Below are 16898 nucleotides of genomic sequence, written 5' to 3' on the forward strand. Positions count from 1 at the left end.
GCGAGGTACGCAGAGTGGCAGTAAACACAATGCTATATAGTGTGGCTGAGCGAGCGGTGTACTACTGTTCCCAGCAGACACAGAGTGGCAGTAAACACAATGCTATATAGTGTGGCTGAGCGAGGTACACAGAGTGGCAGTAAACACAATGCTATATAGTGTGGCTGAGCGAGCGATGTACTACTGTTCCCAGCAGACACAGAGTGGCAGTAAACACAATGTTATATAGTGTGGCTGAGGGAGGTACACAGAGTGGCAGTAAACACAATGCTATATAGTGTGGCTGAGCGAGCAGTGTACTACTGTTCCCAGCAGACACAGAGTGGCAGTAAACACAATGCTATATAGTGTGGCTGAGCGAGGTACACAGAGTGGCAGTAAACACAATGCTATATAGTGTGGCTGAGCGAGCAGTGTACTACTGTTCCCAGCAGACACAGAGTGGCAGTAAACACAATGCTATATAGTGTGGCTGAGCGAGGTACACAGAGTGGCAGTAAACACAATGCTATATAGTGTGGCTGAGCGAGCGGTGTACTACTGTTCCCAGCAGCGACACACAATGACTGGGGGGACCCTGGCTAGCGTGGCTGGAGCGCGAACTACCCTGCCTGCCTACCAAAGCTAAACCCACAGACAAATGGCGGAGATATGATGTGGTTAGTGTATTTATTTGCCCGAATCACGTGACAGTTCAGCCAATCAGAGCGCGTTCGGGTCCGAACCACGTGACCCGTTCGGCCAATCACAGCGCTAGCCGAACATTCAGGGAACGTTCGGCCATGCGCTCTTAGTTCGGCCATGTGGCCGAACGGTTTTGCCGAACACCATCAGGTGTTCGGCCGAACTCGAACATCACCCGAACAGGGTGATGTTCTGCAGAACCCAAACAGTGGCGAACACTGTTCGCCCAACACTACCAGCAAGCAGGAAAATACTCCTACTACCAGGGGCATAACTAGAAATCACGGGGGCCCCCTGCAAAACTTTGGATGGGGCCCCCTCCCACCTTCTCACACTGTCCAGACTCCTCAAGCATCACTACAGGACACGGCACTTGGGGAGGGGTAGAAAGGCTGGAGGTAGAACAGGCTGTACACAAGAGCCTGCTGCACACTGAATAGGGTCTGTCTACAAATCTTTGTCTGCAAAACTTTGTATTATTCCTTATCAGTGACTGAGCAGATGCAGTCATTAGAACAACAGAGCAGGAAGTTTTTTCTCTCCTTGCCCTTAGTTGTCAGTCTGTCAGGACGGGGTCTCCTGTGGCTTCTGGGCCCTTTGCAGGGTCTAGTGTAACGCTCCTGCCTACTACACTACTACCAACACCTACTGTCAGGGCCGGATTTGTACTTTTCAGCGCCCAAGGCCCGATGGCAAAAACCTACCGCCTCCCCCCCCCCCCAACTTCTCAATAGCATTCTGGCCAACACCCTGACTAGTGTCCACTGGTGTGCAGGTGAAAATGCCTGTTTTACTGACCCGTGAATGTTTTCTCTCTGAAAAATGATGAATGATTGTTTTTTTTTTTGTCAGGGCAGTGAGTCCCTAATGCCTGGTATGCACCAGATAGATGGTTTGAATCGACTGTCCGATCACTTATACAAAGTTGATTAGAAAAACGATCAGAAATCAGATTGGACTTGTCAGAAATAATCGATTCAACCCGTCTATCTCATGGGAAATTGCCTGGTGTGTACCAGGCCTGAAGTAACAGAGCAGGGTTCATCTCCCTCTCTGCTCTTCTGCAATTAGAGACCAGTTGCATTTATTTTCTATATTTATTTTACTGATTCTTTCACAGATTTTTTTTTGTTTTTACTGTTTGCCAACGAGGCACAAATTGTGTACAACAATGTCAGTACATTTGCAATGATATTTATAGAGAAGTTATTTATCTCGTACTACTGTAGTACTGCTACCTTTAAAATGTGCCAGCAAGGGGTTAAGATTCAGCTTAGAAGGGGCTGCCATAAATTTCTCCAGGGGAAAAAAAAACCCTTGGCCCGTATGCAATTCCCTTTTCACCTGTGTTTTCTCCTAGGAGATAATTTTTCATCTTCTATTTAAAATAATTTTTCAGCACTCTGCAATTGAAAAAGTATCAAAAAGTAGGTGAAAAAGTACTATAAAAATTATTTTGAGTATTTGTTTGTCTGCAGATGGTTTAAAAGACATTTTATTGACAAATTTGAAAATATCACCTTGGAGAAAATTTAGGTGAAAAAGTGAATTGCATATGGCCCCTTATCTCTTTCTGTTTAATGCCTAGTACACACCATACAATTTTCTGTTAGATTTTTCAGTTAGATTTTTCTGTTAGATTTCCTGTTAGATTATTTTCTGTAAAGTACTGGTAGAGACTGGTCATTATCTCTGGTGCATTGTCTTCTGGTTCTCTCCTGCTGAGTAGAACAATGCCTAATTGTTCGGCAGATAGATGGTTAGATAGATAATTTCCAATATGTTGGAAATTATCTATTTGCCAGGTAAATGCTGGGTACACACCATGAGATTTTATGGTCGATTTACTGTCAGATCGATTATTTCCAACGTGTCCGATTTGCTTTCCCATCGATTTCCGGGCATTTTCCAATCGATTTCCGTTAACTTAATAGGTAATCGATCGGAAAATGCTCAGAGATCGATCAGAAAGCAAATCGGACATGTTAGAAATAATCGATCTGACAGTAAATCGACCATAAAATCTCATAGTGTGCACCCAGCAGAAAATCTAACAGAAGATTGTATGGTGTGTACCTAGCATAAGATTTACAGTCCAGGGGGTAGAGACTGAAGGAATGGCTCAAGTCATTAACAGAGTCTGACCAGCAATACACTTGAGTTGTAAAGTGGAGCTGATAATTCTATTAAAATGTTTACCTTACCAGATCAGAAATTTTGTCTAGAACCAGAGTCACGGATTAACCAGCGAGCACATGGTGAACCAGGCTTCTCTACAACCCTGACACTAAACTGAAGCTTGTATGTTCCTGGAGACAGCACTGTCCAGTGCTGGTCGTAATGGAAAAATCTATGCTTACGGATCATTACGCGTAATTTTACAATATTACGCATTATGCAATTACGGTTACGGCGTAGGAAATTATCTACGGTTCATCACTGTAATTACTCGTTAACTTACGCAGTTACGCGTAAGGATACCGTAATGTAGGCGCTTACGTTACGATGTTACGCGTAGTGCCGTAATACCCATTAAAGTGAATGTTTACCCATTTAAATATAAAAAAGTCAGATACTCACCTAAGGAGAGGGAAGGCTCTGTCCTAATGAGCCTTCCCTCTCCTCTCCCGGTGCCCGGTCCCACACAGGATCCCCCGTAGCAGTATTAGACCAGTTCGGTCAAATACTGCCACTTCCGCAGGCGAAGGGAGCTTTTGGAAGCCTTCGGGAGCACTCGGGCTCCCGAAGACGGGCCGCTCCATACTAAGGATGCGCGAGCGCCCTCTATGACACACTTGCGCGTACATAGTAGGGAGCCCGAGTGCTCCCGAAGATCTCCGAAGTCCCTGCGGCGGCGGACGTGAACGGGGGAGCCAGCGCAGCACCGAAGGCACCGGGAGAGGAGAGGGAAGGCTCATTAGGACCGAGCCTTCCCTCTCCTTAGGAAAGTATCTGACTTTTTTATTTTTAAATTGGTACCCATTGGCTTTAATGCGTACTTTTTGACACATACGGACGATGTGTATGCAATAGCCGTCAATGTGACAGCTATTGCGTACACATCATTCGTATGCGTCAAAACGTACGCTTATATACTGAAGGGCGGGAGAAGATACTATTGGTTGCTTAGGATGTCGACTGATTGGCTACTCTTAGAAAAGGGGAGTTGTACGTTAGTAATTACGCGTAAAATTACGCGTAAGTCATCGTAAAATTATACCTAGCAATTACGGTAGACAGCGTAATTACGATACCGCTTTACGGCTTACACATAAATAATTACGCGTAAGACCGTGAGTTACGCGTAGCGCTTACGCATAATTTTGCATTGAATTACGATGCGTAATTACGCTCATGCGTAATTTCGGCCCAGCACTGGCACTGTCTCATCGCACACCAGGAAGTGAGGGAGATGCACGGAGCTCTGGAATTCGGACTGTGTGCAGCAAAGCGTAGTGGCTTCGGAGCAGGAAAAATGATTTAGTTTGACATGCAGCCTCTTATCTCTCTCCAGGTCCTGCCGCCCTTTTATCCTTCTGCTTTTTAGCGCTCTAGGCCATGGCCTTTGTGGCCTTTCCAGAGATCCGTCCCTGCCTACTGTTTTGTACTTTTTCAATAACAGGGTGCTGAGAAATTTTTTTTAACAAAAGATGAAAAATGAACTCCTAGGAAAACTCAGGGGAAAAAGTAAATTGGATTGGGCCCAACATGCATTTAAACATATTATAGACAAAACATTGAGGCTAAGTTCTCATATAACATAACGTGTTTTCTGTCATTTTCAGCAGGTGCGTTCGCATTAGGTTAATGCGTTTTTACTGTGTTTTTGGTGCGCTAGCATTTTTTGCGATTTTTTAACGCGTGATTTCGTGAATTAACCTCATGGAGTACAAAGAATAAACAAGCACTAAACTAAATTTTAATTTTGTGGTTTTAAGTCATAATCATCAAAATTATAATAAGTAAATTTAAGGCCCATATGCAATTAACTTTTTCTCCTGAGTTATCTCCTAGGAGATAATTTTCATCTTCTCTTTAAAGGACTTACGATGTGAAATGTTTAAAAAAAGTTCAATACCTGTGTCTATTTTGTATCCACGGAGGACGCCATCTGCGCCCTCCGTTTAATTCTGCTGGGTCCCCACTCTGCTATCGTCCCCGGTCAGCTCCCGACCCCACCGCCCGGGTCGGGCTCTCGTTCCATAAGTAAAGTGGCCGCCAGAGCTTGACGCAAGTGCGACTGCGCAGCTCTAGGGCTCCTCCCACTGCGCCCTCGCTACAGGCTGTCTCCTGTGCGCACTCACGTCTATGCGGACTGCGCAGCTGCGGCAAGCTCCGGCGGCCATTTTACTTGTAGAATGAGAGCCCGACCCAGGCAGTGGGGTCGGGAGCCGACTGGGGGCTGGAAACAGAGCAGGGACCCAGCGAAAGTAAACGGAGGGCGCGGATGGCGTCCTCCGTGGATACAAAATAGACACAGGTACTGAACTTTTTTTAACATTTCACCTCGTAAGTCCTTTAAAATAACCTTTCAGCATTTTACAATTGAAAAAGCACCCAAATGTTGGTGAAAAAGCACTAATAAAATTATTTTGAGTGTCTTCTTGCTTGTGGGTGGTTAAACATGCATTTTATGACAAGGGCCCATATGCAATTCACTTTTCCTCCTTAGTTTTCTCCAAGTTGACATTTTTAAACTTGTCAGTAAAATGCCTTTTAAGCCACCAGAAAGCAGGAAAATGCTCAAAATAATTTTGATAGTACCTTTTCACCTACTTTTTGATACTTTTTTAGTTGAAAAGTGCTAAAAAGTTATTTTAAATTGAAAATGAAAAATTATCTCTTAGGAGAAAACTCAGGTGAAAAAGTGAATTGCATATGGCCCAAGGTGTCAAAATATCACCTAGGAGAAAAGGTGAATAGCATATGGGCCTTGAAATATCTCGCTTTGCATGTAAGGGCCCATATGCAATTAACCTTTTTTCTCCTGAGATTTCTCCTAGGCAGGAGATTATATTTAATCTTGTGCATTATTTTTCAGCACACTGCAATTTAAAATGAATTGAAAAGTAGGTGAAAAAGTACTATCCCAATTATTTTGAGTATTTTCTTGCGTGTTGGTGGTTTAAAAATTATTTTATTGACAAGTTGTGAAATATAACCGAGGAGAAAACTCAGGAGAAAAAGGGAATTGCATATGGGCCAGTGCGTCTATTTCATATATTAGTTTCACCTTTTAAGTTAATTTTCTGAAATAGATGGACTTTTGCACAATATTCTAATTTTTTGAGTTTCACCTGTATTGGTTTAGTTACCATTACCCTTGATGTACTTCTCTATTAGGTGGTGCTTATATCTTCCAGTGCTTTGGACAATATCTGACTATGTGTAGGGTGAGGCTGAGAGGATATCTGTCAGGGAGGAGGCCTTTGGCTCCGGCAGTGTGAACAAATGAGTTAATATTTATTTAAGCGTCAACATATTCCGTGGCGCTGTACAAAGTAGAAAAACACACAAGGGGTACGTAATGATACAGACAATGATAGACATCAAATATGGACACCGGTACAATATACAGAACTGCTGATTACAATGACAGATGTAACATGATGAATAAAATGTATAACAGAGGGCAAGCTATTTCATTAATAAAGTTCCAAGACACAAAAGAGTGAGAGAGCCCTGTCCTTGTGAGCTTACAATCTAAAGGAATGGGGGGGGAGGGGGGTGACAAGAGGAGGGGAAGTATGCAGTATTCAAACAGTTACTTTAGAAGTACACTTATCCTTGAAGTGCACAACAGGGATAAAGAGGCGCCCAGGTTGAGATAAAAGTGAGTTAAAGAGAGTCTGAAGCGAGAATCTCGCTTCAGACCTCATAGATAGCAGGGGCATGTGTGCCCCTGCTAAAACGCCGCTATCCCGCGGCTAAACGGGGGTCCCTTACCCCCGGAAAACCCCTTCGAGCAGCGCATCTCCTCTTCCAGATTAAGGCAGGGCTAACCGCTTCAGCCCTGCCTCACACGCGTCTGTCAGCGCGTATCTCCGCCTCTCCCCCGCCCCTCTCAGTCTTCCTTCGCTGAGAGAGGCGGGGGAAAGGCGGCGATGCGCCGCTGATAGACGGCGCTGAGAGGCAGGGCTGCAGCCGTTAGCCCTGCCTCAAGAGCAGCAAAATCTACGACCAAGTTGGTCTTAGATTTTGCAGGGGGAGCGGGTTGGGGGGTCAGGGACCCTCGTTTAGCCGAGGGATAGCGGCGTTTTAGAAGGGGCACACATGCCCCTGCTGACTATCAGTGTCTCTTTAAAAACAATACTTAAAATGAAAAAAGTTTGAGGTCTTATTTGAGGTACGAATTCTCAACCTTTTTCATTTGTATTATTGTTTTTAACCCAGTTTTATCTCAGTTTTATCCCTATTGTGTGCATACACCCCCCATCCCATAGCGGTTGGAGGGGAGCCTTCTGGTTTCACATGGTGGACACCATTGTGATAAAAAATACTTTTTACCAAGGAGAGCGACCGTATCCAGTCTGTTGTGGACACCCCGTGTGGAGTCCGGTTTATTGTCTCCACCTGATTCAAGTAGTTGGTTGCCCTTGTTGCAACCCTTGTGAGTAGTCCGTAATTGAATGGAATATAGATAACTCAATTAACACAACGTTTCTGGAGACATTTTTAAAGGCGCTGAAGGATTATCAGGCAGAAGCTGCTCTTACAGATTTTCACAAACCAGCAGAAGCCAAGAACCAGATCAACAGCTACGTGGAGAAGAAAACCAAGGGATCATTTTTAAAAAGAACGTACTACTCTATCTGGGCTCCTGTTTAGTGGTGGGCAGAAATTATGCCTATGCGTAATTATGCATCATAATCGTAATGTGAAATTTTCTAATTACACGTACAAAAATTTGCAACGTAACATAATCCCTAACCATAATTATGCATGTTAGTATAATTCATGCAAAATTTTGTTTTTGTTAATTACGCACATTTTTTTTCGCATATAAACGCATTTTTCACATAGAATTTTTAACTAATAACCACACATATGCAGTACACTAGCTGACGGATGCAATTCTTTTTTTCAAATATGAAAAAAGGGCTCGTTTCCACTGTTGCGGTGCGGAATCGCCTGGATTCCACCGCTGATAAAATAGCATGCGGATGCGATTCCCCATGCGTTTTTTGCCGCGAATTCGCATGCGAATTCGCATAGGTGAGGGTATATGCGATTTTAACCATGTCACTGCCTGTGTGAATTTACATCGTACCTATGCGAATTCGCATGCGAATTCGCGGCAAAAAACGCATGGGGAAAACGCATGCGATTTCCCTATTAAATACATTGCATGCGATTCGCATGCATTCCACTCTCAGGCGAAATCGTTGGCTCTTTTGTGCGTTTTTTCACCGCTGAAAAAAACGCACATCACCAACGCAACAGTGGAAACAGGCCCATCCACTTGCATACCACGTGCGAATCCGCATGCGTTGGATTCGCGATAGTGGAAATGAGCCCTTAATATTTAACTAATAGCTGCACATACACTGGCATAATTACAATTCACAAATGTAGTATTCTGTGCATAACGTAATCGCAACTACGCAATGGGTAAATGCAAAAAATCATGCAAAATTGTGTGTAACCCTAAATGACCCTTTACGAGCACCATTACTCCCGTTGTCTCTGTGTCTTTTTCCTTTAGGATGCCAAGACACCCCAACTTCCAACGTATCCTTAACCACCTGAGCCTATCTGGGCGAATATGTTTGTCCAGATAGGCTGTGCTGCTGTGGCTGCCAGAGGCATGCAATCGCGCGTGCTACGGCGCGTGCTCCCGGTGCCTGCCATTAGCCCACAGATCGATGAATGGGAATATAAGTCTTTCTTATTTCTAGTTCCCGGAAGCGATCGCTTCCAGGACTTTTGACATCTTGTGGCCAAATAGTAAAACTACACCCACATCCATTTTTTATTAAATAAATACATTGTTTTACATTTAAAATTAGCTGTTTACCTCCCACACTAAAAATTACCCAAATAAATGTTTTAATAAAAAAAAAATTACAATTAAAAAAACAAAAACAACATAAATAGTTACGAAAGGGTCTGAACTTTTTACATATGTGTGTCAAATAAGTATATTAACATAATTTTTTAAATTATAGGCTTGTAAATAGTGTTGGACACAAATGAAAAAAATGCACCTTTATTTTCAAATAAAATATCGGCACCATACATTGTGATAGGGACATAATTTAAATGGTGTAATGAGCGGGACAAATGGGCAAATAAATTACATTGGTTTTAATTACAGTAGCATGTATTAATTTCAAACTATAATGGCCAAAATCTGAGAAATAATGAATTTTTTTCCATTTATTTCTTAATCTTCCTGTTAAAATGGATTTAGAATAAAATAATTCTTAGCAAAATGTACCACCCAAAGAAAGTCTAAATGGTGGCGGAAAAAACAAGATATAGATCATTTCAGTGTGATAAGTAGTGATAAAGTTATTGGCGAATGAATGGGAGGTGAAAGTTGCTCGGATGCATAAAGTTAACAACACTGTAGGCTGAAGTGGTTAAAACTAACCTAAATTCACTGTTCCCTTATTTTTGTCTTCCATTCTAAAATATGTTTTAGGTTTTTATAACTTGCAACCTTTCATTTATTCCAGAATCATGAGGGTCTTTTTGTTTGTGTGGTTGACGCAAGCTCTGCTTTGTAAGGTGGCCTTTGGTGGCTCAAACAGCTACGAAAACAAGAAACATGAGAGTGATGATCACCTTCTCCAGATGATTTCAGAAGGCAGTAAGAAATTTGCATATAAATTTTTAACTCACCTAACTAACGAACATCCAAACCAAAACATATTCTGTTCTCCATTAAGTGTTTCCTTATTTAGCATGATCTCTGCTGGTGCCAAGTGTCAGACACAGAGGGAGATCCTTGAAGGGCTTTGCTTTAATACATCTTCTAATGCAGAAAGCAATGTTCGCAGAGGCTACAAGCGTCTTCTTCAAATGCTTACCCAAGCTAATGGCGACCACGTGCTGAGCATTGTCAACGTACTGTTTGCTGAAAAGAACACAACGTTTCTGGAGACATTTTTAAAGGCGCTGAAGGATTATCAGGCAGAAGCTATTCTTACAGATTTTCACAAACCAGTGGAAGCCAAGAACCAGATCAACAGCTACGTGGAGAAGAAAACCAAGGGAATGGTCAAACACTTGCTGGACAGTGTTGACCCACAAACTGTTGCAGTTGCCCTCAACACCTTCTACTTCCAGGGTAAGTTATGAGTGTCTCGAACAAAAGATAAGGTGAGCTTATTCAACTCTGTCTGAAAATGTCATTATAAGGGAACCAATTAATTGCACAGTTTTTACAAAGTAATTTCTTCAGCTGCTGATGAAAACTCTTGCTGACAGGAGCCCCTATTCAATTACTTTTTATTCAGAGTTTTCTCACAGGAAATAGCAAGCAAGGAAATACACAGAATATACAGTATCTGATATTACTTTATTTAACTACTTTTTAGGCCCACATGTAAAAAAAGTGTCCAGTAAAAAGGGGTGCCGGATGAAGCCAGTATATTGGTTGAATTACCGATATTCTACTATTTATTTCCGATAGTAATATATCTGTAATCTTAACTGATATTATACTATGACCTAGCCTAACCCTACTCTCACAAAACCCTTCCTCTACTGATGCCAAACACTAACCCCCCGTGGTGCTTAACCTTAACTACAGCTAAATTTAGGCTACTGGGATAACCTTAGTAGCATGTTTCAAATAGTAACAGGAACACACATATGTTAGTGTATTTGGATACAAATGTTGGCTGCATAGGATCATTTATAGCATCTCTTACAGATCCTGACCTTCACATAGAGAGAAGCGACGTCCTTCTCTGTGCAACTCAGCTATAACAGCTTATTCTCTCCTCTCCAAACGTGCGTGAGATAAAAGCTTGTTCTGTAATGGTTGCTCCTTCAACAGTAAGTACAGACATCTTAGGTAAATAAATTAGAAGCTTTGTGTTTATTTACCTAAGATATCCATACTATTTGCTGATGACAAGCCTGCTTTCAGAACAGGCTTTCATCACACACATGGAGAGGAGAGACATAGCTTACAGTTAGAGCTGGTCCACACTAGGTCCGGAAACGTATCCGTGGCTGCGTTTTTCAAACCTGATGAAAAACGGAGTCCTGGATACTAATGTTTAAAATAGCAGCCAGCCTCACCCAAGTAAAAAACGGATCCGTCTGCGTTTGCGGGGACCCGTTTTCAAAACCTGAACGGAAGGTCCGGACCTGCTGCATTTTCACGCAACGGATCAGGACCACGGATACACGCAGGGGTAGTGAAAAGCAATGAGAAAACGCATCTCCAGCTCCACAGGCAAAAAACTGATGTGAAAACGGATAGCCTGAGCTTTATGATTGGCCCAAAAAAATCCTCCCACTCCTTCCTAATGATAGAGACGTTTTCTGTCAGGGAAAAACTGAACGGAAACTGATGCAAAACTGATGCAAAACTGATGCACCTTCATCAGTTTGCAGTACGGAGGTACTTCCCCTAATCTTCCCCTGATCCGGACTGCAGTGTCCGTCCTGCAACTGGGTCTAGTGTGGACCCACTCTTAAACAGAGGAGGAGGTTGCTCTCTATGATGCCAGAATAGGATGCAATAAATTATCCTATCAAGCCGACTTTTGGAACTAGATACACTACCTAATTACTCTTACTATTAGAAACATACCACTAGGGTTATCCCAGTAGCCTAAATTTTGCTGTAGTGCCCCTTTAACCTTCCCATGGTTGTATCTAACCTTAACTACCTCCATGGTTCCTAACCTTAACCCCCCATGGTGGTGCCTAATCTTAACCCTCTAGGCCCTTCTCTTAACTCATAATCATTAGTCAGATGTGCTGGTGATTCTTGCCAATATGATACAAGGATATTCTACTGCCCTTGGGGTCTCCCCTTTATATTGCTCTTGCAGTATTCCAATAGTGATGTACATGTATGGAAAAGAAAGAACCTACTGGCAAATAGCACTTCCCACACCTGTGGTACCTCCTTTCAGTGCGCTTTAACCTCTTGAGGACGAGAGGTTTACACTCCCCTAGTGACCACAGGCCTTTTTTCACAATTCAGCACTTTGCTCCGCCATTATTGTTCCGCCATACAACTTAGCACCTAAATGAATTGTAGCCCCTTTTTTTGTTACTAATAGAGAATTTTTGGTGGTATTTGATTGTTGCTGTGATTTTAAAAAATTATTTTAAAAAGACGTTTTTAAAAAAAAAATAAAAAATGCTATTATATTTCCCTCCCTCCCCTAAATTGGCCCTGACTGCGATCCATACACTACATGATGCATACATAGGCATAAGCGTATGTATGGGATTATATTGTGAGCAACTCTAGTGGACAGGACTCTCCTCTGTACAGTGCTGCACTAGACACCAGCGCTGTACTCATTACTCTACTAATTATCTGTACTACACATACAATTCATTAGATAATACATTTTTTGTTTGCTTGAGTATCACCTTAAGGAGGCCTAGGAGTGGGGGACACAACACTTTCCGTTTTCTTAAAATGTATACAATGTATATACAAAACTTGGAACTCGGTATGTAGTACAGTGCACTGCGAGTCTGCGACAAAGTGTAATTTTACAGAGTTTAAGAAAACATTTTTCCTATGAAACTTAAAGAGGAACTCCAGTGAAAATAATGTAATAAAAAAGTGCTTCATTTTTACAATAATAATGTATAAATGATTTAGTCAGTGTTCCCATTGTAAAATGTTTCCTCTCCCTAATTTATATTCTGACATTTATCACATGGTGACATTTTTACTGCTGACAGGTGATGCAGCTGCTGCATGCCTTTTTGGCAGTTGGAAACAGCTGTAAACAGCTATTTCCCACAAAGCAGCAAGGTTCACAGACAGGAAACTGCCAAGAGTACCACGGTACTCAGAGTTTCTTGTGGGAGGGGTTTCACCACAATATCAGTCATAAAGCACCCCCTGATGGTCTGTTTGTGAAAAGGAATAGATTTCTCATGTAAAAGGGGGTATCAGCTACTGATTGGGAAAAAGTTCAGTTCTTGGTCGGAGTTTCTCTTTAAGAATAGATTTTCTCAAAAACTACACGATCTTTCCACAAAACGTTTTTTTTTTTTTTGCCATGTTCCTACAAATCTTCTTAACATAAGTGGCAAATATGGTGACAAGAGCATGCAAGGGGGCTTTGTTATTAACCAGGGAACTTCAATGGAAAATGAATTTCGAATATCGGAATGTGAAATTTGGTATTTACCGAATTCGGAATTAAGCACTTTTGATCATCCCTATTAAGATGAATGCTAATTGCTGACAGATATTTTGATATTCATTTCAGGTAAATGGAAGGATGCCTTTGACAAGAGGCGTACACATTATGCTGACTTTCATGTGGACAATAAAACGGTTGTCAGAGTGCCAATGATGACCAGAGATGGTATCTATCGTATGGCCAACATAAGGGAGGTGGGATGTACATTGGTTGAGGTTCCATATGTAGGACATTTCTCAGCCTTCTTCATCATACCAAATCCTGGAAGATTGCAAGATGTGTTGGAAGCTCTCAAGAATTACTCTATACGGCAGTGGTTTGAAGAGATTAAACCAATGTAAAACCCTTCTCTGATCTCCAAGCCTGATATGAGATGAAAGACCTGCCCATCTTTGCTTGAGCAGTCTGACCCCTCTCCAGTGTTTCACCTGTATAGTTCTACGTTAATAATTCTAACATCCTGTTGAACGCAAAGCACTTGAGAGCTGCAGTCACTAAAGCACTCTCAGTAGACCACACTATGGTGTTACTTTTAAAGAGAAACTCCGATCAAGAATTGAACTTTATCCCAATCAGTAGCTGATACCCCCTTTTACATGAGAAATCTATTCCTTTTCACAAACAGACCATCAGGGGGCGCTGTATAACTGATATTGTGGTGAAACCCTTCCCACTAGAAACCCTGAGGACCGTGGTACTCCTGGCAGTTTCCTGTCTGTGAACCTTACTGCATTGTGGGAAATAGCTGTTTACAGCTGTTTCCAACTGCCAAAAAAGCGTGCGGCAGCTACATCACCTGCCAACAGTAAAAATGTCACCATGTGATAAATGTCAGAATGTAAATCAGGGATTTAAAAGATTTTACCATTGGCAAACACTGACTAAATCATTTATACATAATTATTGTATAAATGAAGCACTTTTTTATTACATTATTTTCACTGGAGTTCCTGTTTAAGACCACAAGTTTGTCAAGTGCACACTGTAGTGTTAGGGAGACTTGGACAAAGACTCCTTACTGAATAGGTACCAGCTTACTTAAAAGTAAGAGCCAAGAGTGCATCCTAATTTGCAATTACAGTGCACAATCGTAATTCGTAATTTTTGGCAAACTTGTGCACACACGCGCTCCCGGCCCGCGGTTCGTTACCCAGGCAATCAGTGAATCGGGCTATGGTGCCCGATCACTGATTCCTCTCCCCCGCAGAAAAAGCGACAGCTTCTCTCGGGAGCTTCGCTTTTTCTGGCTGTTGCGTCCCCCATGCGTCTCTCTAAGCGTATGTTACTTTTAGAGTGACGTCCTGTGAACAAACTCATGGCCGCCATCTTGTGGCCAAAAAGTAAAACTACAACTAAAAGTAAAAAAAATTAAACTCAACACACATTTACATTATAAAACTACTGTTTACATCCCACCCTCCCAAAAATACCCAAATAAAATGTTTAATATAAAAAAAAAAAATTACAATTAAAAAAAAAAAAAAACGTGTAAATATTTACCTAAGGGTCTAAACTTTTTAAGTATTAATGTAAAGATTAAATATTTCTATTTTTTTTTTTAGTATAAGCTTGTAAATAGTGATAGATGCAAAACGGAAAAAATGCACCTTTATTTCCATAGAAAATATTGTCGCCATACATTGTGATAGGGACATAATTTTAACGGTGTAATAACCGGGACATATGGGCAAATACAATACATGGGTTTTAATTATGGAGGCATGTATTATTTTAAAACTATAATGGCTGAAAACTGAGAAAAAATTAATTTTTTCCATTTTTTTTCTTATTCTTCCTGTTAAAATGCATTTACAGTAAAGTGGCTCTTAGCAAAATATACCACCCACAGAAAGCCTAATTGGTGGCGGAAAAAACAAGATATAGATCAGTTCATTGTGATAAGTAGTGATAAAGTTATAGGCTAATGAATGGGAGGTGAACATTGCTCGGATGCATAAAGTGAAAACGACTGAGGGCTGAAGTGGTTAAAGTAAAAACTAGTATACTTTCTAAAACATCAGCATATTTAATCTATATCCAATCTTTTTATTCATTCTGCTGAGTTTATATCCAATGGAATAACCCAAGTTTATACCCACCAATCCAGTGGTATTTTTTGTGGTTAAAGCAGAATATAACCCTGCATTTCAACTTTGCTCTAAAACATTATTTACAGCATATTATATGCAAAAAGCATTTTTTTTTACTAGACCAGCATTGGAAGGGTTAAACACAGAGGTTTAAGGTTCCGGGAGAGATATGCAGAAGTTCAGATTGTTACATTCTATTTAGTTATATGTATCTATTGAGAAATGTTACACACTCTTTGGCTGTCCTCCAGCTCCTTCTCAGTCAGAGAGAGTGAGTCACATTCAACACTTAGATACATTTATGTAAACAAAATGTATCTTTGTCAGCTTCGGATGCATCTGCAGAAATCTCCAGGAACTTTAAAGCTGTGTGTAACCCTTCCAATGCTGGTCTAGTAAAAAAAAAATGCTGGTTGCATATAATATACTGTAAATAATGTTTTAGAGAAAAGTTGAAATGCAGGGTTATATTCCGCTTTAATAATTTCTAAATACCAGCTTGGCAAGCCAGTCATATAAGTTGCTACCTCCATAGTAAGGGAGCTTTGAGTGCACAGGCCATTGTTATGCTAAGGTATGTACTGATACAGCATAATCTCGTAATAGATAACTCTGACATAGTAAACTTCTGGCTATAATAGACTCAGTCCACAGGTCCCGACCATGTGCATATGGGAATATACAATGTATGATGAATCCTGAGATATTAAACTTGTGAAATAGTACACTACTTGGCCACGTCTCTGAGTTTACTGAACATAAAAAATAAATAAGCACCATATATGATCAATATTAAATAAATGGTCAATCTAGGCATATATTCCAAAGTGGGAGATAGGGGGAGGCTTGACATAGAGCAGGATGTGCTAATGAGTAATAGATCAATTATAGAAAACTACTGAAAAAAATACCCAATATAGTTGGTTTGGTGCTGTATTTTGGGAATTTTTTCTGTGGTTTTCTACTCTTGGAGTTTACTATTGAGGGATCCTTCTAAAAAAATATGATGTCTGTACAAGAATTTCAAGTTGGGATGAGCTGAAAATTCTACTTTAGGTGATATTCGGTGTTCCACAGGAACCAGATATACCACGGCAGAACTGGAGCTTTACATGAGGATAATCAGATTTTGAAACCAATTAATCTTTTAGGCCTGGAACACACTGAAATCAGCAAACGCAAAACGCAACCGCTAGCGTTTTGTCTGAGCGGTTTGCAAGCGGATTCATGTGCGTTTTTGGTCGTGTTTTGCAACATTGTATTTTTTTGCTCAGCGGTTGTGTAGCGTTTTGCGTTTTGCGTTTTTATCCTGATTGGTCCTGTGAATTATTTTTCATTTTGTTACAGTGTGCTGAACCGCAAAACGCTAGCAAAACCGCTCAGTTTAGGTTTTGCTGAGCGTTTCCGCTAGCGGTTCAATACTTTACATTGAAGCGCTAACGCTCCCAAAATGCTGCAGGTCCTGCGTTTGCGTTTCTGAGAAACGCAAACGCTCCTGTGGAAGTTGCCCCATCCATTAACATTAGCGCAGCGTTTTGGCAAACTGCTAGCGTATCGCAGTGCTGCCAAAACGCTGCCAAAAGCGCTCCTGTGGGTTCCAGCCCTCAGGGCTTGTTCACACCTGGGGCTCAATTCACAAAAGCGTGATAACTCATTCGTTTATCACTCAGAGTAATCCTTTACGCGAGCAAACCGCCGCACGCGGCAGATCGCGTGATTACTGCTGTGATAGCAGTGATCATGCTTTTGTGAATCAAGCCCC

The 16898-nt window shown here is 41.3% G+C and overlaps 1 protein-coding gene across 1 annotated transcript; it reads left to right on the forward strand.

Annotated features, from left to right (window-relative positions):
• Nucleotides 1-9369: 9369 nt before the first annotated feature.
• LOC137533632 (serine protease inhibitor A3K-like) lies at nt 9370-13387 on the forward strand. The gene is made up of 2 exons (XM_068254974.1): nt 9370-9979; nt 13113-13387. Exons 1-2 carry the CDS (start codon nt 9370-9372, stop codon nt 13385-13387), a joined length of 885 nt encoding a protein of 294 aa, XP_068111075.1.
• Nucleotides 13388-16898: the final 3511 nt, after the last annotated feature.

The sequence above is a fragment of the Hyperolius riggenbachi genome, chromosome 9 (genome assembly GCF_040937935.1).
Source record: "Hyperolius riggenbachi isolate aHypRig1 chromosome 9, aHypRig1.pri, whole genome shotgun sequence".
Lineage (NCBI taxonomy): Eukaryota > Metazoa > Chordata > Amphibia > Anura > Hyperoliidae > Hyperolius > Hyperolius riggenbachi.